The sequence below is a fragment of the Corythoichthys intestinalis genome, chromosome 4, assembly GCF_030265065.1.
Source record: "Corythoichthys intestinalis isolate RoL2023-P3 chromosome 4, ASM3026506v1, whole genome shotgun sequence".
Classification (NCBI taxonomy): domain Eukaryota; kingdom Metazoa; phylum Chordata; class Actinopteri; order Syngnathiformes; family Syngnathidae; genus Corythoichthys; species Corythoichthys intestinalis.
The window spans coordinates 32,921,763-32,944,247 of record NC_080398.1 but is presented as its reverse complement, the minus strand read 5'-3'; the positions used below and the strand labels follow the sequence as shown (position 1 = coordinate 32,944,247).

General features: G+C 38.8%; 1 protein-coding gene across 6 annotated transcripts in view; it reads right to left on the bottom strand.

Annotated features, from left to right (window-relative positions):
• Positions 1–22,485, bottom strand: part of satb1b (SATB homeobox 1b) — a 175,286-nt gene that overhangs the window by 52,832 nt on the left and 99,969 nt on the right. For 5 of the 6 annotated variants that reach the window (XM_057834422.1, XM_057834421.1, XM_057834417.1 and 2 more), the window contains 4 exons: positions 19,294–19,814; positions 15,424–15,636; positions 3,404–3,475; positions 784–942 (listed from right to left, as the gene is read on the bottom strand). In XM_057834422.1, coding sequence (XP_057690405.1) covers positions 784–942; positions 3,404–3,475; positions 15,424–15,636; positions 19,294–19,814 — 965 coding nt within the window. The remainder of the gene's footprint in view (positions 1–783; positions 943–3,403; positions 3,476–15,423; positions 15,637–19,293; positions 19,815–22,485) is intronic. The other variant, XM_057834420.1, reaches the window with a different exon arrangement.

The window sequence follows — 22,485 nt, the reverse complement described above, 5'->3', positions numbered from 1 at the left end:
AGTTGATATCGCTTTTTCACAACTGATGAAGGTCTCGAAATGAAACCATCGAAACAACCACACACAAACGGGGGCCAAGAGTGGAGTTCAGAGGGGGCCGACACCAGGAAAAGCTGCGATGCTGGCGTGAATGCGGCCATGCCGGCTGGGTTGGCGGATGGGTGGGAGGGTTTTGGTGGGTTGAGGGGGCGGGGGGCGTACCAGCTGCCCGGGGAGCGCCCATTACGAGATGGAGGCAGCGATAAGTGCTCTCCCAGGCCCCCTTTCGCAGGCATAATTAGCACACTTCTTATCTGCTCCTCAATTCACATTCACAGCCGCCCGCCATCAATGAAGCAGGCGGGAATCGGCGGCCAGACACAACCGCGTTCCCCCACAAAAATGTCTCGTACACCCCTTTCTCCCAGTCTTTGAACCCTTTGACAAAAAAAACACTGGTTTGTGCATCAAACTGCAATTTGGTCAAACAAAGCTATCTGCGTGTGTAATCATGCTAATCAGCAGGAAAAAAATAAAGTCTTTGCAGATATTTCGGGATGATTCCCCACCCCTGGTGATCTATTCCTCCTCCTTCTTCTCGGCGTCTTTTTTCATCAAGTGCAATTGTGGAAATCTTCCCGACTCTGTGAAAATCTTTAATAATAACTCATTATTGCTGCATTTTCTGAGGGGGGTAGCGGTCACACGTCTTTGCCAGTTTTTAACAACTGCGTGTGGGAAGCTGATACCGACAAATCCAAAGCCTGAGACGAGACGCTCCCTACGTGTGTTTTGTGTGCGTACCTGGCTTTTGGAGGCAGCCACTTTGGCAAAGAGCGCCTGGGAAACTTTGGCCCTCTTCATCTCTTGCTGAATCTCGTCGTAGATGTTGGAGTTGATGTTGAGGATGCAGCTTTCCGTTTTGCCGTTCCACTCGCTGGGCAGCGGCGACGGCTTCACCTGCTCCCAAAAAGATACATTTGAAAAAAACTACTTTTAATTCGGTTTTCAGAGTGGTATTTTACTATTACGGTGGTGCCTATTTGTTGGACACCCACGCTAGTAACTAGCAAGAGTTACTAGTGAACCGTATCGCAAAGCACTTTTGTAGGGATCTAAGTGGAGGAAAAAATGTGAAAGAAAATATTTACTATATTTTTCCGACTATAAATCGCAGTTTTTTTTTTTTTTTTTTTTACATATTTTGGCCGGGGTTGTGATGTATAATCTGGAGCAATTTATGTGTGAAATTATTAACACATTATTTTCACACTAGTGGATCAACAAAGCATGGGCTTCATTCTGTGAAAACTGAAACCATCCTGTCAGGATTCAAAAAGCCTGGACTAATTGGAACTGTAACTAACGATGAGTCTGGCATTAGTGACTTACCATAGCAAGCGCCGAACCTTCTAGCTCCGGAGTTGGCGGAGTTGTTTAAAAGTAAAAATGACACCCAGGATGAAGATTTCATTGGATTGTTAGCATGTTCTACATGCTATAGTTATCTGAATAACTCCTACTAGCTTATGTTATGTTAACATACCAGGCACGTTCTCAGTTCATTGTTCATGCGTCATGTAATGTTAGCATACCATACATCTATTCAGCCTATTAGTCCCTTTTTCTAATTTATCTATTCTATTTTTACTTTGAATTGTCTTTCAAGATGACATGTCTGTTCTTGGTGTTCTTGGTTTTATCAAATAAATTTGCCCCCAAAATGCAATTTATATGTTGACTTATATGGTTTTTTTTTCCTCTTCTTTGCACATTTTTTGGCTAGTGCGACTTATACTCAGGTGTGACTTATAGTTCGAAAAATACGGTACGTAAAGTAAAATAAATAAATAAATAAATATAATAATTAGGGATGTCCCCGATCTGATCACCTGAACGGAAATTGGACCATTTTTCAAAGGATCAGAGTTGGGTGAAAAGGATCGGGTTTTTAATTTTTCCCAAAAATATAGTTAAAAAAAAAAAAAAAAAAAACTTTTTTTTTTTTTTTTTAACTTTTTAAGGGCTAAAAAGTAAAACATTAATCCAGAAATACAATGGCATTGCCAAAAGAAAATATATATGTTTTATACTACCTAACACCCGGAAAAAGTGGAAAAGGAAGTAATGTAAACAGTACAGTACTGTAACATTTTTGGAACTTTTGTTAAAAAAATATATAGTGTATATAAACTTTTTTTTTTTTTTATATCAGATCGGGACTCTGTGTCGGCAGATTCTAAACATCAGGTGAGTCGGACTCGGGTGCAAAAATATGCGATCCGGACATCCCTAATAAAAAGAATATAGTTTTTTTTTTTTCTTTTTATGCAGAAAATCATTTAAGAAGTGGCCCCAAAAAGACAACTCTAAACATTTGACTATCAAAATAGATGTTAATCCATTTGATAATCGATTAGTCATGGATTCATCATGGCAGCCCTGACTGCAAATACAGTGGTACCACTACTTACGAACGTCTCTACAAGCCTAATTTTCAGGTTACGACATATTTAAAGGGGAAAATATTGCTTCTTGTTAAGAAATTTCAGGTTACGAGAGGCAAAAATACTATACAATACTGTAAAAGATATACGTATGTCCTTCCTGCTTTCTGCATTTAAATGTCGCTCCATAAATCCTGCTGACCTATTGGTTATAATATTTCCCATCATGCCTCCATAATGGGATTCTGTACTCCTATTAGCCAATTGTTGATGATGTTTCAATTTGGGTGTCACAGTATGATGACGTGCAAAGGTGATGGTGGTATTACTGATATAGCGGCTCGATGTCTGAGCCCAATGAGCATAAGGCTCCTCGTGTTTTTGTCTCACAAAGAGTTTTTTAAGCCCACGGACGGTTCATTACATTAGTAGCAAATTAGAACATAGGTCTCCTCGCATTTTTCTATCACGAAGAGTGAGATAGGCGATAGGCACCATCGATCTCATGGAAGAGGACATTGCCTCACTCGAAAGGTAAGATTTTTTTTTTATTTCCCTTGCATTTTATTTTATTATCTACTTCATTAGGTTAGGTATATGGAACGATTCAAATGTGTTTAGCTGTTGTTGTTTTTCTGGTTTTACCCCAATTATAAAATTTAATGTGGCCTGTGAGTAGTGCTTGGAACCCATTAGGGCATTTACATGTAAAATGCGTCTCTACGAAATTTTAGGGTTACAAGACTTCTTCCACAACCAGTTAATGTTGTAAGTAGAGGTACCATTGTACTAATATTCTTCAGCCGTTGTGTGGAGTTTTAAAATATGTTACCATTAACTCACTCAATGCCATTGACGGCGCTGGACATCTAAACGATTTTTACTGGGGGAGGCTGTCAGCTAATGATCGCTACCAACCCTCCAGGTCAAAAACATTGTCCGATTTATCACTATCATTGTTATTATGTTTTGCTTACAGGAGAAAGGCCCACAGGAATGCGAGGGTTCCAGTCTTCGGGGCGCACGCTGTTACAGTCTTCCCTCCGCGGCTGCACACAAAACAACACGGCCATTTATTCAAAATACAACAAGCTTCACGCGCACACACACATTCCCAAAACACTTTGATATGTTGTACTCTGTGATTTGCTGTGGCGTGGAGGCAGGAGGATTAAAAAACAAAAATCAAATCATCTTCATTCACAGGCGTGTTGCTTCTTGACAAGATTCCTTTGACGAGGCAACAAGTAGCCTGATAAAGCCGGGAAACTATTAGCATATGAATCATCCTCCCGGATGAGTGAAAAGAGCGCGGCGTCTTTGTCGGATTTGACTTGTGGGACAGGGGTTTACAGAAAGAGTTTGTGTTTGGATAATGTTGAGTATGGTAAGCTAAACGATTTTTTTTTTGCAGTCAATTACCCACCGATTACTTTGGCGATGACTCGATAAATCGGCTTGTGTATGAATTACGTGTTATTTATTGTTATATTAACAATAACATTTAACAATGTAACATTTAATATGGATATTTGGAAGCAACAAAAAAAAAACATTATTTATTAATTATTATTATACTATGTGTCGTATGTGTATGTACTATATGTAGTATGTTATTGTTTTCCAAAGGCAAAGCAGATGTTTGCAAATTTGTAATTTGGATTAAATACCAGATTATATCAGTCTGGTTTCTTTTTGACGAGGAAGATCAGAGATTATTTATTTTTCACTTAAAAAAACAATTTTTTAACACAAAAAAATAAATAAATAAATAAAACAAAAAGATAGCTTTTACTTAGTAAATTGAATAAATAGTGATAATAATAATAATAATTGAACTATATATATGAATATATGAATGAAAAAAATGAAAAAGAAAAAAAAAAATCAAAGAAAGGAATACATGTTCATAATGATATTGACGGGACATGTGGCGCGGGACTGATTAATAGGGGGCCTGCATTGTTGGCGTGCCCGTCAAAGCTGACCGAGTAGAATCACAGACAAAGAACTTTTTTTATGTAGAAAATTCTTGTGAATAAATGCATAAATCCCTGAATTCCTTATAGATATGGACGTATAACGGTCTTGATTCTTGGTTAAAAGCAACAAAAAAAACCTGCAGTTAGCATTTATTTTAGTAAATATGTCCAAGTACAATGCTAGTCTGTTAGGCTATGTTCATACAACAGGTCTTAATGCACGAATCCGATTTTTTCGTGTTTTTCCGACTCGAGTGAGGCATTAAATTGACGGTCTGAACGTGACAAGTCGCATCGATGTAGACCATTTCAAATCCGATCTGGGTCACTTTCGTATGTGGTACAAATCCGATCTGGGCCACATTTTTCCGGACTGTCGCGGCGGTCTGTACTGTCCAGTCTCTCAAATCGGAATTCATGCAGCAATTACGTCATCAAAAACCGAGAGAGACGCTCGGGAGCGGTGCAGCTGTGCGTCATTAGCGCCTAGCTTGCCTTGAACAAGGCTGTTTAGGAAGAGTCGGACTTGACAACAGTCATAAAAAAAAATAAAAATGGGTTGAGGATAAGCCTGAGAATGATCGGTTTTCTGTCTGCTCCATATAAGCAATATTTCAACATTGCTGACACGGCCATAAGCCTAAACTGGGATTATTTATGTCTGTTATTTGTGTCCTCTTTTTAAAAAGCAAAATATGATATCCCTGGAATGACGGATGACAGCCAGCATGCGTGGTCATTTGTTTTGATACCTCTGCGCATGCGGGTCGTCTTGCTCAGCGCTTGTCGGACTGCGAATTAGTGCGCATGCGTAATACTTGAATGGTCTCAACGGACAAAGGCAGTCTGAACGGGCACGCCAAAAAAACAGATATGACAAAAAATCGGATTCGTGCATTAAGACCTGTAGTGTGAACGTAGCCTTAGTGAATGTAGCTCGCGGCCATCTTATGTAAACAGAGGTTTTCCAGTGAAAATTCTTGTGAATAAATGCTTAAATCCCCGAATTCTTTATAGATATGTGCGTAAAACAGTCTCAATTCTTGTTTAAAAGAGAGAAAAAAAACGTGCAGTTAGCATTTATTTTACGTAAACAGTGCGAACTATGATGCTAGTCTGTCAATTAACGTGGCGGCCGCCTTATGCAAACAGAGCTTTTCCGGTGAATATTCTTGTGATTAATGCTTAAATCCCTGAATTCTTCATAGATATGGACGTAAAACAGTCTCAATTTTTGGTTAAAAGCAAGAGAAAAAAAACATGTAGTTAGCATTCATTTTAAATTAATAGTGCGAACTATGATGCTAGTCTGTTAACGTAGCGGCCGCCTTATGCAAACAGAGCTATTCCAGTGAAAATTCTTGTGAATAAATGCTTAATACCTGAATTCTTTATAGATATGGACATAAAACATTCTTGATTAAAAGCAAAAACAAAAAAAAAAAAAACAAAAAAAAAAAAAACGTGCAGTTAGCATTTATTTTACGTAAATATGTCGAAGTACAATGCTAGTCTTTTAGTCAGTGTGGCGGCCGCAGACCGGCTTGGATGTGTACTTTCTTCAGCAGGGGGACACGTCTGGCAGTGCAGGATTTGAGTCACTGGCGGCGCATTGTGTTACTGATAGTAGCCTTTGTTACTGTGGTCCCAGCTCTCTGTAGGTCATTCACTAGGTCCCCCCGTGTGGTTCTGGGATTTTTTGCTCACCGTTCTTGTTATCATTTTGACGCCACGGGGTGAGATCTTGCATGGAGCCCCAGATCGGGGGAGATTATCACTGATCTTGTATGTCTTCCATTTTCTAATAATTGCTCCCACAGTTGATTTCTTTACACCAAGTGTTTTACCTATTGCAGATTCAGTCGTCCCAACCTGGTGCAGGTCTACAATTTTGTTTCTGGTGTCCTTCGACAGCTCTTTGGTCTTGGCCATAGTGGAGTTTGGAGTGTGACTGACTGAGAGTATGGGCAGGTGTCTTTTATACCAATAATGAGTTAAAACAGGTGCCATTAATACAGGTAACGAGTGGAGCCTCGTTAGACCTCATTAGAAGAAGTTAGGCCTCTTTGACAGCCAGAAATCTTGCTTGTTTGTAGTTAACCAAATACTTATTTTCTACTCTAATTTGGAAATAAATTATTTAAAAATCAAACAATGTGATTTTCTGTTTTTTTTCCCCCGCATTCTGTCACTCATGGTTGAAGTTTACCCATGTTGACGATTACAGGCCTCTCTAATCTTTTCAAGTAGGAGAACTTGCACAATTGGTGTTTGACTTAATTCTTATTTGCCCCACTGTAGTTGTCAATGAAATTTGCGCTTAACATCCTTTAACATTTTTTTCTCAATAACTGACAGTGTGCCCTACGTATGAGTTCTAGTTATACTTAAATGACCTAGAATCTTTTTTTTCCCAGTAATGTGCTCAAGGTCACACTTTTCATTATTCATCAAACCCATAAATAGAATAATATAACTCATAATAAATTAATTTGAAAAAAGAGCACTAATCCATGATGGGCGCATTATAATATGCGCTATGTACATTACAGTGTTGTTAATCTTACTGAAAAAAAGTAATTAATTATAGTTACAAATTACTTCTCCCAAAAAGTAATTGCCTTAGTAACTCAATTACCTGAATGTAAGAGTAATTAGTTACTTGGCAAAGTAATTGGTGATAATTACTTTTTTTTTCCCCCCCTCAATTAAAAAAAAAAAAAAAAAAAAAAAAAAAAAAAAAAAACACATAAAAAAAACATTGGCCACACTATGTGAAGTTTTTTGTGAAGGTTTTTGGTACAATTGGCCCGAGCCCAATTCTTTACCCTAATTTACCCCTTACCCTGAATCAACTGTTAAAAGTTGTTAGAATTGCTCCCATTATTGCATTAGTTCCCTTCTCTCTACTTTCGACATATGAAAGTTTTAAAACTGTTTCATCATTTAAAGATAGATTCAAATCAAGATTTTGCCGATTTAGAAGTATTTTATATAAAAAGTTACTTAGGTTCGCTAGGAGGGTTCTCTACAACAGAGCCGTCCTAAAAAGTGTACTGCTTCAAGATGGCGGCTGTCTACTAACGCATTTAGTACCATGTCTGTCATTTTGCATCTAGTTATATCTATATACAGTATATGGGATATCTACCATGTCTACCATATCTACCATAACATGCGGGCGTAGTTTGTAGGCTATCGGCTACAACATGTATTATTGGAGCTACCTAGCATCGCGTTTGCTCGGCGTCACAACTTTCTTGCCTGCTCTGCTCTGTCGTCTCGGTGAGTCCGTCTCCCTCAGACTTTTCGACCAATATAGTAACGCATAGTAACGCATGCCTTTCCGCCCTCAGTAACGGTAATGGCGTTGCCAAGATGAGAAAAGTAATTAATTAGATTACCCACTACTGAAAAAAATAACGCCGTTAGTAACGCCGTTATATTGTAACGCCGTTATTAACAACACTGGTACATTATGAAAATAAACTCTGTAATTGGTGATGTTCTTTATAAATCTGAAAACTATGGCAGTTGTCGATCAGCCGATTAATCGTGGCAACGTCAGTAGTAGTGCTAAAGAATGTACAGTATTAGACTAACCTGGGTGTAAGGGTTAATTTTGGGGTTAGGGTTAGGGCAAAAAAAAAAAATGACGACGGTAGTGAAACGCGTCATTCGCCGCTAATTGTTAAGACGGTGGCGTGCCATGATGCCGCATGAGCGTCGCCACATACCTCCGCTTGTGTTTTTTACAAGCCTATAAAAACCTTCCTCTGTCTCGGCCTCAATTGCCACCCTGCATGATTTATGTGCGCATATTCACGCTGCATCGCGCCATATATGAGAGGCTGGCAGATGGCCAGGTGCGCATATGTGTTGAGCGAGTGATCTTGGTGAGAATTGCCTCATGTAGTAGGTCTACATGAGAGATGTCCGTGGGCTTTAAATCACGCGGGTAAGTGAGATCAGCCCGCAGATATTCCACTGATGTTGTCGATTTGAAAGGGAGGCCACAAATTAATTAGGCGGTTGACTTTTTATGACATCTTGTGAGCTTGTTTGGACATTTTTTCATAATAATAGTAATAAGAGTACTGTATGACTTGCATTTTTTTTTTTATAATTCAACATTCCGATCGCTAAATCAACTGGATTAGACGATAAACCGCCAGTTAACTGGCAATTTCCCAGGGTACTTCAAAGACATCACCCTAGAGATTTTTTCTTTATCAATTGAGCCCCTGCAGTCAGTTTCACTTGGCAACATCAAATTTGGTAGAACAGTCTATCATGAGTAGACAGACAAAAAAAGTCTCAGGAAGCGAAACCCTAAAATGCAAATTTCTTCAAAACGGTCATTTGGGCCATTTCCAGTACAAAATCGTACGAGGTATTTATTTTTTTTTTTTTAGAAAATTCAGACCCTGAAACTAGTTTAACTTACCAATGTTAAATTTGCTAGGTATGTATATCATGTAGGGTTGGGCATCGTTTGAATTTCAACGGTTCCGATTCCAGTTCCAAATGATTCTCGATTCAGATTCTTTTAATTGGCAGGGTAAAAAAAAATGCATTGTTTATCTTAATTTCTTAACTTCTTGATAATTTTTTTCTAATTATATGAACTTTCAATTAACTTTGCTATTTCTCACAGGGCTATTTTAACTTGTAACTAAATATTAGTCTTTGAACTTGAATATGATTAGGTTTCTTTCCAAAGGAGTGCACTTTCACAAAGATGTTTATTTTTCAAAAGCTCATGGAGAAAACATTTACACATATTATTTTGCCTATGTTTTAGAGTGTCTTATGCTGCAGGCATTTATTGCATTGCATCACTTGTTTTGGGTGGCATTTCTAAAAGTTAGTTCAGGGCTAACATTGGGGAGTGTTCTGTCCCTTGATCTTAAAGCGGAAGTTCAGGATTTTTGACATTAGGCTTAATCTTCGAGTTAGCAGGTGTTTAGTTAGTTGGTTGAGTTGATTTCAACAAATTCCATTTCGTTTGAAAGTTATTTGTTAGTTTCAGGGCTCCGGAGTGGTTAAGCTAGAGCAAGTCAATGGCACCATTATAGCATGCCAATAAAAGATAAAACGATACAGATCCACGAACAGATCCAACATAATCAAATAAATTCAAAACACAGATCATTGTTTCAAAACCCCATGGGGCCAAAACAATGTCACACCAAACTGCTGTAATTCATTTCATTCTGCAAGATTATTTTTTAGATGCGTAATACGACCACAATAAAGAGGAGTGCTTCGATCACTCGTTCTCACGCTGCATTCGAGGAAAGTGGGAAGTCGAACTTATCCCGCACGGAGGGTACCAGTTGCGACCTTAAAGCATTCCAAGCGAATGTCAACAGCAAAGATGGCTGATCGCCACATGTTGTTTCTTATTTTGGCCTTCAAAAGACATTTTGACCTCCAGCAAACCTGACTTCTCATGAGCGATCAAATAGTGGAGGTGTACTAATAATATTTTTCCACATCAGAGGTTGGAAACGCTGACTTACCACCTTCCTCAAATGCCGCATCAGTCTGCTGAGTTAATTGATGGCTGACAACATAGCGAAATGTGCATTTAGAGGCTGTGGAAACATACAAAAGAAACGGGCAAAGGAATGTTTCCACAAATTCCCAATGAAGAACGAAGAAAAATATAAACTGGTCACTTGCTATTTACAACGACATAAAAAATCAGCGGTGAAAAAAACCCAATGTGATATCACTCCGCCGTGCTCCTCTGCAAAGCTTCTGGATTACAAATGTTGCTGTCCATACTGCAATTATTGACATCCAATGGTAAGGTTTAATAACTTTATCCTGAAAACATAGCCAACACTATTGATTGCATGGGTCATCAATGATTTTCATGTGTGCGTATGTTGCTTTTTATTGGCATGCTATAATGGTACCACTGACTCGCGCTATCTTAGCCACTCCGGAGCCCTGAAACTAACAAATAACTTGCAAATGAAACAGAATTTGTTGAAATCAACTCCACCAACTAACTAAACCCCTGCTAACTCGAAGATTAAGCCTTAACTTCCGCTTTAAATTGACTACTTTTTAAGTTTGATTTCTTTCTAAACTGATATATTGCTCATACGTCCACAAGATGTCCCGATTTTAACTCCGGACTCTACACTTTTTCTTTGGTTTTGCTATGTGCGCTTGGCTTCCCCTAGTGGTGACTTACTGGAAGCAGCAAGCAAAAAGAACTTATTACTTTAGTTGGAAAAGAATGCTTGACGTGTACAGACGCTACACACATCCTCTGCACTACACATCGTTGGGAACCCATGATAAAAAAAAAATCTGTGAATTTGCACGTATTAACAGAGGGTCCGATATCTTTTCGGTGTGTTTATTCTGTTACTTTGTTGTCATTAATGTGACGTGTTGCAACACGTTTTTGTGCTAAGCTAAATTAGCCACTTTATTTGATTTGCTAATAACAGAGCAAATCTTCATGTGGCTTCTTCTTCGTGGTGTTTGCCAGCTATTTTTTCCGGTCGGCGGTCAGGGCATCGAAACTTGGAATCGAAATAAAAACAATTTGAGTGTTAGTCCCAGATCCCATCGATGCTTGATGCTGCCCAACGCTAATATCATATATAGACCCACAAAGAAAGTCTCAAGAAGGCATGCCCCAAAAGAAACAGGAAGTATGCTATATTTGTCCGAAGGCTTCATATCCAGGGACAAAATCATACTCGGGATTATTTTCAAAATACACACTCTGAACCCAGTTTCACTTACTATATATTAAAATATGTAAGTAAGTCTATAAAAAGTCAAGAAGCTTTGGCCTAAAATTCTTGGGAAGCGTGCCATATTTGTTCGACGCAAACATTTCAGTTACTTCCAGGGTCAAACTCATGGTAGAGATTTTTCTTCGCAAATCCATTCTAAAGTGACTATACATATTTCAGGGTCAATTCCAGTTAACTCATCGACTGCCACTGACAACGACAGAAGCCCAATCCATGCTGACATCATTCACAATAAGTTGACAACCTGTGATACGAAACCAGACGGCTTGAATTTGGCTTTACAATCAGTTACTTTGTTGCATTTAGCAATTATTTTTCTGAAAGAAAGGAAGAAAACAAGAAGGATTCTCAACAAGCCCCTTCTTTCACTTGGGTGTTCTTTCTCCTTGACTGCACTGACACTCAAACACAGTCTGAACGTGAAGATGCGCTTTGAGCTGCAAAGTGGTCGTCGCGCTCAAGTGCAACTCCAATGCTTCACAATCACACTTTTGACTTTCCGCGACGCTACGTGGTCATTTAAAAAGAGGGGAGGCGGGGTGCAGTTTGTAGGCGGGCGGCTATGCGAAAACAAGACAGAGGAAGTCATTGTGGGCCGCTCTCAGCGGCAGGATGCTGCTGACAAATGCACTTCTCCTTGCACGTACTGTTCCTTTAAACACGGATCACTGACTCGAGTTGTGTCGTTGTACATTTGGGCTTAATTCCCTGAGTGAGAGTCAGCAAACTAAAAAGAACGAATAAATACATGAAGAAGTCATTGTATGCATTGCTGCCACAAAAGAGTGTTTTGACAATTGACTAATTATCATCTATTTTTGTGATTAAGCGATTAATCGGCTCATTTACACGGCACATTATTTAATGTTTTATTCATAGACTTCACTATCAGTTGACGAGACAGCTCCTACAGACTTTGTGCCATGGCTTTCAGTAAGGGGCCAGGCCAGGCAGAGCGTCCTGGCAGCTTTCACTGCGATAAACTCAAACACGCTGCCTTCTAAGTTAACGCTGGATTTAGGTGGTCCATACAAACAGGCAGGAGTGTCTCAAGAGTGATTTGGGTCGAGGATTCAAGGTAATTATTATATAAAATAGCACCATGCATGCACTTTGAAATGCGACAAAAACGAATGACGAAAGCGTAACTTTACGTTCAAATATTCACGTAAAATGAATGATAACTGCCCGTCTTTTTGCCTTTACCAAGAATCTAGACAGTTTTACGTTCATATCTATAGAAATTCCGGAGTTTAAGCATTTATTTACATGAATTTTCCACTTAAAAAGCTCTTTGTTTTGTGATGGCCGCCATGTTTGATTTTGTATCCATACACAATAGCGTAACTTTACATTCAAATAATCAGGTAATTTTCTTGTCAATTGGAACTGGGAGAAGTTGGCAACGATTTGTCTTTCGTTGTCAATGGCAGAGAATTAGTCCTGCAACGATTAATCGATTAACTCAAGTATTTGATTAGAAAAAAAGATTTGAATTAAACTTTGCTGCTTCGAGTATTTGTTTAATTAAAGTGGCGTAATGGTCTATTTTGAAAGTGTTTGCATTTAGTTTAATTTATTTGGGTGGATACACTGCCTTCTAGTCTGCCTCCTTTAATACATTTGTAATTTTGTTTTTAGGTATATTTAGCCGTTTTTTTTTTTTGTGGGGATTTGTGTCTGAACCATTGTTAAGAGCATTGTTAAAAAAATAAATCAAAATAAAAAAAATTTTAAATGTGTTTTATAGCATTCAAGCTAGCGGACGTTTGCCATATGAGTTAGTCAGTTGTTTTTTTTTTTTTTTTTATGTACATAGATCCTTATTTTTATTTTATTTTTTTAAACCGTTCGAGGCTCAACTCAGGTATTTCAATTTTTCATGTTCCTTATCCGATTACTTGATTATTTGAAATAACTAGTTCATCGATTAAGCGACTATTAAAATAATCGATAGCTGCAGACCTACAGAGAATCAGTTAGCAGTTTCAGTGTAAATGTGCATTGGAAACAAAATGTATACACTGGGAAAAGATAGACTATGCATTAGGGCTGTCCCAAACGACTAATTTCCTCCCGATTAGTCAGCCGACTATTTTTACGATTAGTCGACTAATCTATTTAAAAAAAATTTTTTTTTTAACTACTTTAATAATGAAATTTTTGTTGAAGCTTATTAATTCACAAAAAAACATTTTGGAACACCTACATTCTTTATTAACGTATACATAGATAACATAAATCAAGAATAAATAATAATAATGATAAATCAATAATAAATCACAAACAATGAGGTCAAATGATGCTGGCATTAACTAGTGCAAAAAAAAAATGTAAACGGAAACACTGAGACTTCACCTCTTTAACAGGAGTCAAAACAATTCTTACTCTTTTTGTGGTATGTCATTGTCTATATTGTTCTAAATGTTAAAATGAATTGCAATGTCCCGGACAACCATTTTCAGAATACTTTGTGTGATTTCAGATGCTTTTTCTGGTGTTCATTCTGCATTAAATATTACCACAACTATTTTGAATGAGAGGCACACATACTCACAGTAACAAAAATTAAATATACAGTATTAATTTTATATTATACTACTACAATGATACTTTATAATATAAAGTGACTAACATTAGTGCAGTCATGGATTACAGCAAGCAGGCCAGTGCTGTTTCCATATATATTTTCATTATATTATGTGTATACAGGATGTATGTATATATTTTCCCCAAGTGGGAGCTTCCATGATCCTAATAAATTTAATAATAATTAAAAAATATATATAATTAAATATACGTTAATTATTTTATTAAATAAAAATGCACGTTGATACGACGCACATAAAGGTAACTTCCATTTTAAAAAATCGTTAGAAAGTTGTATGGACTTACAATCCGCTAGCTTGTTGTTTCTTGTTGTCTTCGAAAATTATACTTGGGTGAAGGTGCTTCAAGTGTTCATTCATAGCCGACGTGGTATGCGAGCTCGACTTAGCAAAGAGTACGCACAGTGGCACCCTCCATATTTTCCTTGAAATTATTCCAGGCTCTGGCTATTCTGGTCCACTTTTTTGGCTTTATGCCACTTTCATCTGTCACCAATTCTGCCCTTTTTGGTAATTGGCGGTGTTTTCAAATCCTCGCCACCACAGAGAGGAGTGAACCGGCGATTCATTTGGCTCGTTGTCGTCGGTTCGGCCCATGTCCTCCTAAGGAAGGCGGCGGCGTGCATAAAAACACGAGAGGCGTCGGATGGCTCTTAATGGATACTTTTATTGTCCAAAACAAAAACGCAGGAGCTGCAGCCACTGAACTCCGCGCTACCCGCGGCGTGCACTTTCCAAATTCACCGCTCTCACTCACTCTCTTTCGCTCCCTCTCTCTCGCTCGCCCACTTTCTTCCTCTTTGCTCAATGTGACAATGCCGGTCACACTGAACTAACAGCGGCCCCCTTGGGGGTGTTAGTTACAACCACTTGCATCGCGAGCGCCCGCCATTCTAAACTTTATTCGCATGTAATTTTTTTTAACCCGTCAATACCCGTCGACGGTGTGTTTTGCCCGTCGACGCATTTACGTCATCGATGACGTCGACAACGTCGACTAGTCGGGACAGCTCTACTATGCATACTGTGTAACTTTGTAATATTATGTAATTTACTAGGCTCAGAGAAAAGGATTTGGACACTGGTTTAAAAAAAATGTAGGTTAACGATTCCATCGATCATCAACTATTTGATTATCAAAATAGTTGTCGATTAATATGATAATTTACTGGTTGTGAATTGGTCGAATAACATTAACCACCATTTTTTGCTTGTGTGCTTTTGAATTGGTCGAATAACATTAACCACCATTTTTTGCTTGTGTGCTTCTGATTCTGATTCTGTACAATTTTTGGTTGCTGGCAAACTAATTTTGACACTTTTACACTCTATTTGAGCTCCACGCGTCACCATTCATTGTTTCGAGAACTTAAACTCATCCACCCATTCCCCCTTCACGCCCAAAAAAAGGACTCCCCGGGTGCAGCCGCACCGCCAGTCCCCCCCATAGTTCCACTCCTGCCCTAAAGCCAGTTTCTATTGGCAAACTGAAATTTGGTAGACCCACACAGAAGTTTTAAAATGCTATGCCAGACAAGACACAGAAGGTCAGCCATTATGGTTTCAAGTCTGACATTAAAAGGTTAAGTCAACACAAAGAGGAATGGAATGCGCGCACCTGAACCGGTCGGCTGGGCGGCGTGCTAATGAGCGGGGTAGCGCCCATGGCAGAAGCGGCTGTGAGGCTTCGCTCCCTCTCTTCCTGGTAGATGCGGTCGCGCTCAGCCTCAGGAAGCTGCAGGAAGTTCTGCATGGCGCGCAGGTTGACTAGCAGCGACTGCGAGGCCGTTTTTGGGTCCTCTTCTTTACGTAGGATCTCTGACAACAAGCCCTACAAGACAACCAGACAAAGTTTTTTAATAGGTCTTCAGGAAATTGTTGACAAGTACATTCAGTATCAACCACCTACTTTTGTCTTTATATCCCAAGTAGTTTATGCTTGTGATTTTATCTGATTGCTACCAAATTTAAAGCACGTACACTCCACAAATATGCGACAGTAAATTGAGAAAGTCCTGAGTTTCCGTCAGCATGGGGGAGGAGCAGGGCAGCCAAATTTGATGACTGGCCATAAATCACATACTCGGCTCCTCCTTAAGCTTCCCCATCAACACCTCCACCTGCACCCCATCTGCTGCTTTTATTAACTGGGAAAAAAACTAAGGACTAATAAATAATCCTCCAAAGACAAACTCTCAGAAGGCATACAAGGCCACATTCCTCTATCAGCCAGACAACAGAATGTTGTTTGAGTGGGAGAGGTACATATTGTACAATGGGGGGAGGGGAGTGTTTAACTAATAGATTCTTATCACTTTCTGTTTCACTTTATTTTTTTAGCACATTGAAGCTGTAAGGAGTCGTACGTCTTGACAAGCCAAACATGTGTTAACATGAAAATTGAGTAGACTACATGTTAAGTATGACTATAACAAATTTCCTAGAAAGATCTCTGAATAGATTGTAGCATGAAAGCCTTCATTGTGGTATTTTTAACTTATTAGATGGTATTTATTTCTAAGTAGTGACAAACAAATTAAAATTTACAGCAGAAGGATGAAAAGACTAGCAACATAAGGCTCTGGAGCCAAAGGTTGCTGGCCTATGATTAGGGCACTGAAAGAGTTCAGTGGGAACTGCACTTGGGTGACCAAACATCCTCTTTTGCCCGGACATGTCCACTTTTTACATCCTGTCCAGAGTGCCCGGCGGGGTTTTATAAATTCAAGAAGTGCAGTGTTCCATTGTCCCGAAAAGTGCTAAAACAAACAAACAAACAAAAAAAACGACTAAAGACTAAAGTGACGTTTAGTATTTCACTGGAAAGAGAAAAGAGTGTTTTGTTCAAGCTAGATTTTCTACAGAAGAGGTATTATTTTGAACATTATTACAGGTTATTTATTTGTACAGTAAGAATTGAAAAGACAGCTATTATTTTTGTTCAAGGATGATTCTCTAATACAGAACAGGCATTATTTATTTTTCAATCATTATTTCATTCCAGTGTTTTTACATTATTATTGTTCTATTATTTAAGGAACAATAAAGCCTGTTGAGCCCTCTGAGAATTTGAATTAGTGTCTTTGGTTATATAGCTATTATTTTGTTATAAAAATTAATCTCCATCAGGGCGGAGGAGGCATACTTTAAATATATTAAAGTGATAAGGCATTTTTGAGTGAACAACAAGTAAAACTGAAGTATCTTGAGGCCAGGCCGAGTGTCCTCTTTTTTGGAAATCAAAATATGGACACCCTAAACTACATCCCACTTGTACATACAGTACAGGGTGACCCAAAAAAAAGTTTACACTCAGTTGACTGCTTGTTTAAAAGCCATTGAAACATATCTAAATAGGTTGTCATGCTTAAGTGATTCATTAAGGTCACTCAATGCAGCTGGTAATCTCTCGTCTCTACAATTCCTGTGCTTCTGCTGAAAATGAAGAAAACTTTAGCTGTACCTGAATTGCTGCGTGCCGGTCTGACACCTACTGAGATTGCAGCAAATCTGAGAATATCCAGATGTGCAGTCTACAAAGTTAAAAAGAAGCTGAAAGATACTGGAACAGCCTCACGAAAACCTGGGTCTGGAAGTGCCCGATCTGTGGGGACTAAAAAGTTGATTGACAAGGTGATATGTGGCCACCCAGAGTCCAGATCTCAATCCCCTGGATTATAGCATATGGGCAACTGTGGAGGACAGTGCCTGTAAGAAGCCACAAACTTCTGTGGCAGCCTTGGAGAGGTCCATTGTTAGATCTTGGGAAAAGATGACAGCATCCTACATAAAGAAGACCTGTCAAGCGTTCCGCAGGCGCCTGTAGGCTGTTGTGACACTTAAGGGAGGACACATTGAAAAATAGAGTGTACTGTACATGTTCTTTACAATAATGTATAATTTGTGATTAAATTCTAATTCTAAGCTGAATAAACATGGCATTTGAATTGTATTATGGCAGTGTAAACTTTTTTTTGGGTCACCCTGTATATCCTTGTGGCTGCTATTTCAAACTGCAAAATTCCCATACTATTGTTATTTTATCTTCTTTTTTGTCGGTATAAGTGTTGTTTTCGTAAACGATACTACATAATTTCCGTCACATGTTCACAATGTGTGATATTTTGTGTGTAGTTAGCCTGCATCGTAACAGTGTCTGGTTGTGTCACTCATGTGACATGCTGCACCCCCCAATTCACCTACTGGTGTCCTCTCTAGTCTCCCATTGGTCTTTCTTATTTTGGCAAGACAGAATATGCAATGTTGCTTTAGGCTTTAAAGGTCTCTGCTGAGTGATCATCACACACTAAATGTAACTCGTAGCGTTAGCATAGCATTCACGTTTGTATTAGCATTAGGCTACTGCTAACAGCAAGCGTTCTCTTGGTTATATCTCCCATAACTATTTTTTACATACAGTTTGTGGCGTCCAGGTGGGTATAATTAATTGGAAATAATATACTGTTCTCCTGCTGAGTGTGAATTATCATGTGATAGATTTGTAGATGTTTTTAGATGCTACAATATGTGCTCTTGTGTCAATGTTCATTGGGAAATAGTTGGAAACTTTATTTTTTAATTTAATTATTTTTAGAGTGCAACTTTTTACAGATGAAATATTTGAGTAAAGGTCGACTAAAACTAGACGAAGACAAACACATTTTGAAATTACTAAAATAAGACTAAAACTAGTAAGTATTATAGTCACAAAGACTAAGACGAAAATTAAAAGGGCTGCCAAAAACAACACTGGTGGGTATTTTGAGATTTATATGTTTTGCTTTTTGCACTTTTGCTGTTTACGCTGTGGAGAGCATCTAAAGTTCAATATACAATTGTAGATTGTATATCTACAATTGAATGAATGAATTAAAGCATTCATTCATTCATTCAAGAGCATTGAAAATACAGCAATATTAACTTTTCCCCTCTTTTCTTCATTAAAATTGTAATGTAATATATTGTGTGTAATTACCACAGTAAAGGGATGCATACACATTACCACAAAATGCTTACTCCTGCTATAAACTATAGTACATGCTATTCATACTTGGGAGGCAGAAACATATTTTTAGCAATTAATTATTCCAAAACATTATTTCATGCTGCCATGGCAACCGGTAATGTCCAATCCGGATCCCGCACTAAATACCTTCAAATCTAAAACCCATGTTAAATTACACCATTGTACAGTATAAAAAAATGTCCTTCTTAAAAAGTGTGCCTAATTTGCGTAGAAAATATTGAAGCATTTTAAAGTTACAGCAAAATATCTAAAGGAAGGCATACATATAAAAATGTGTTTAAATGTAACAGCACACAACATAATACATTACAGTGTATACTATTAGTTTTATGGAGTTTTAAAAATTGTTCATAAAAAAAAAAATAAATAAATAAAAATAGTGATTGACGATTAAAACATTTGGAAAAATCTTGTCTTATTGCAGGAAATAATATGACTGGAATCATTCAGAGCATTCCTCACCTGCGTTCTATTGAAGGCCACTCGGGCGAAAACAGCCTGCGAGATGCCGGCCCGCTTGAGTTCATCGCGGACCCACTGGTATATCTCGGAAGACACCTCGGTGTTGGATCCAACCTGGGGCTCCAGTGGCTTAGCATGCGAGCCGCGGTTGACGGGAGGGTGGTTGAGGTACTGCTGCGACAGCGACTGCTGCGCCAGCAGCCGGTTGACGGCGTACTGCTGGTTGAGGATCTGCGCCATCACCAGCTGTTGGTTGACCAGCTGGGGGCTGATTGGTGTGGACACCAAACCCGGGTGGTGCAGGCCGGGGGGCATCTGTGGCTGCTGCCGCCCGCCTGCTTGGCCCCCTCCATGCGGAGGAGGCGGCGGGGCGTGGGACAGCGGGGGCACCGGCGATGAGGGCGTTTGCTCCGCGGTGCTGCCCGGGATGGGCTGCTGCTGCTGGGAGAAGCCCAGGTGGTTGTGATTGTGGTTGTGGTTGGAACCGGGCGGGGAGAGGTCAGACAGGCCGTCCATTTCAGCTGCCGGAACGACGAAGACAGAGAACAGGAAAGCCTGGGATTAAAACCCTTATTGGAACTGTAACTGAAACCCTTGTTTAAAACTTAAAACTCAAGTTTGAATCCCTTTTTCAAAAACCCTATTTTGAACCCCTAAAATTCAGTCTGAAAAACAATGTTAACCCTATGTTACTCATAAGGCTACAATGACATATTTGTTCAAAACTGTAGCTAGTATCTGTAGCTGCAAACCCTAGATCGAAACCCTCTTTTAAAACCTTATTTTGAACTCTTAAATCAGTCCGAAAACCTAATATGAACCCTTAAAACCCTATTTTGTGACATCAGTTATACCCATGCAGATACACACTGATAGACTCGAGGAGAGATGCATGTGATAATGGTATTAATTAGTGATGCACAATTATACATTTTTCAACCGGTACCGATAATTTCCTCCTCGTTCCAACCAATAAACGATAATGTCAGCCGATAATTCTATTAAAATATTTATGTAAAATTTTAAAGTATACACAAGAGAAAATATTACTCTGCAAAAATATAATTTATTGCACTGTTTTTCAACATCAAATGTGAACAAGTAGTAAATTCCAACATCTAAATATAGACAGATTGTCTGACATTGTGTAATGATAAACTTTTGGCAAGAATTACTTACAGAGTAAATACTAAGTTGCACAAAAATGCCTTTAAAAGTAAGCCATTCCTCACGTATAACATTACTACACAGCAAAAACACACCTCCTTAAAACTAGTTAAATTACCTTGTTTTCAGTGTAAATCTATTGGAAATAGGTGAAATTATCTGCCAGCACTTCAAGTATATTTCACTCTGATTTCTTGAAAAAAATTGCTAGCTGAAAATAATCTTAACAGCCTTATTTTAAGCAATAGATTGTTATACTTAATCCTAAAAAAAACTTGCCAGAAATGTTCTTGATTGAAGAATAGGTATAGTTCAAAACATTATTTTAAAGTAAATTTTTTCTTGATTTATGGTTGAAAAACGACTTTTTTTCTTTTCTTTTTTTTCTTTTTCTTTTTAAATGCATGAGAGTTAGATATAGACCTTTTGTAATTTTTCATATTAGACCTTTTTACACACATATCCAGGGAAATTTCTGTGTAAAGTGACGCAGGATTTAATCGCATCATTGCTTTCACGCATGTGGAGATGTCCCAAGAATGACGCGGGTTTGACACTTTCACAGACTTGTGCCATGTTGCCCACTGGCGCTCTATGTGCCGGGAGGGCTGCTGGCGCAATTTTATAACCCGGACATTTCGTCATTTTTGGTCGGCATCGGCTGTCACAATGTTGGTCAAATGGTGTTTTGTTCTGGAGGGAGCGTTCCCGACATCAAAACTGCAGCCAATTCAAGCTCATTAAGACTGTATTTAAGCCCAGGCGATCCAAGAGAAGCGTGTTGTGATATTAACTTGCTGGGCGCCATTCGAATTCTCTGCCGCCCTTGTTTTGAAATCCCCTACGTTGTACTGGTATTTCATACTGTGGCTTCTAACCGCTGGAGAGCCAGCCCAAAAGCCAACGGGGGAAGGAAGAATCCCACTGGCTTCTAACCACTGGAGAGCCAGCCCAAAAGCCGCCGAGGGAAGGAAGAATCCCGCTGGCTTTATTTTGTTGTCTTATCAGCTCTCTGCCTTCCACTTAGGTTAGTATTACTGATCCCCGTCGAACTCCTGTCACAGACCCATTGTGTTATACCACCTTTTCCGCGATCGCGTGTATTTTTGTTTATATTTTAATAAACCCTTGAACGCTTCCCTCCGTTGTTTTGTGATTTGAAGTACAACCTTGTTTCCGCAGTAGCGGACCCTCACATCGGCAACAAAACAAACCACACATTTGCAAAGATGGACGATGGACTCTTCCTCGGCTCTACGATCCTGTAGAAATTTAATTTTGTTATGTTTTCAGTTTAATTTAGCTATTTCCAGCTTGCTATGTTAATAATTGCAATGTTTGTTTACCGCTTTTCGTCTTACTGTGAAGAGAGAAGAAGTGACGATCGGCCCGCCATGATATTTACGTCATTAGCCATCGTGCAGTGACCCGGGAATTTAACACCTGCTTTCACGCACACCGCTTCCCGGTAAAGTCCCGGACATTATACTAAGACGCGACCAGTGAAATGTCCACATAATCTCTGTGTCAGTTGAGCCGGGAAGTTGGTTTCACACATAAGGGCTACCCGTTTAAATCCCGCGATTTTCTCAGTATTTCAGTGTGTGTGAAAGGGGCTAGGAAAGGATTTTGGAGGGACAGAGAAAAAGAAAGAAGACAGAAGAGGAGAAGAACAAAAATATATATATACCATTAAACACCTACAGTGGGGCAAATAAGTATTTAGTCAACCACCAATTGTGCAAGTTCTCCTACTTGAAAAGATTAGAGAGGCCTGTAATTGTAAACATGGGTAAACCTCAACCATGAGAGACAGAATGTGGAGAAAAAAAACAGAAAATCACATTGTTTGATTTTTAAAGAATTTATTTGCAAATCATGGTGGAAAATAAGTATTTGGTCACCTACAAACAAGCAAGACTTCTGGCTGTCAAAGAGGTCTAACTTCTTCTGACGAGGTCTAACGAGGCTCCACTCGTTACCTGTATTAATGACACCTGTTTTAACTCATTATCGGTATAAAAG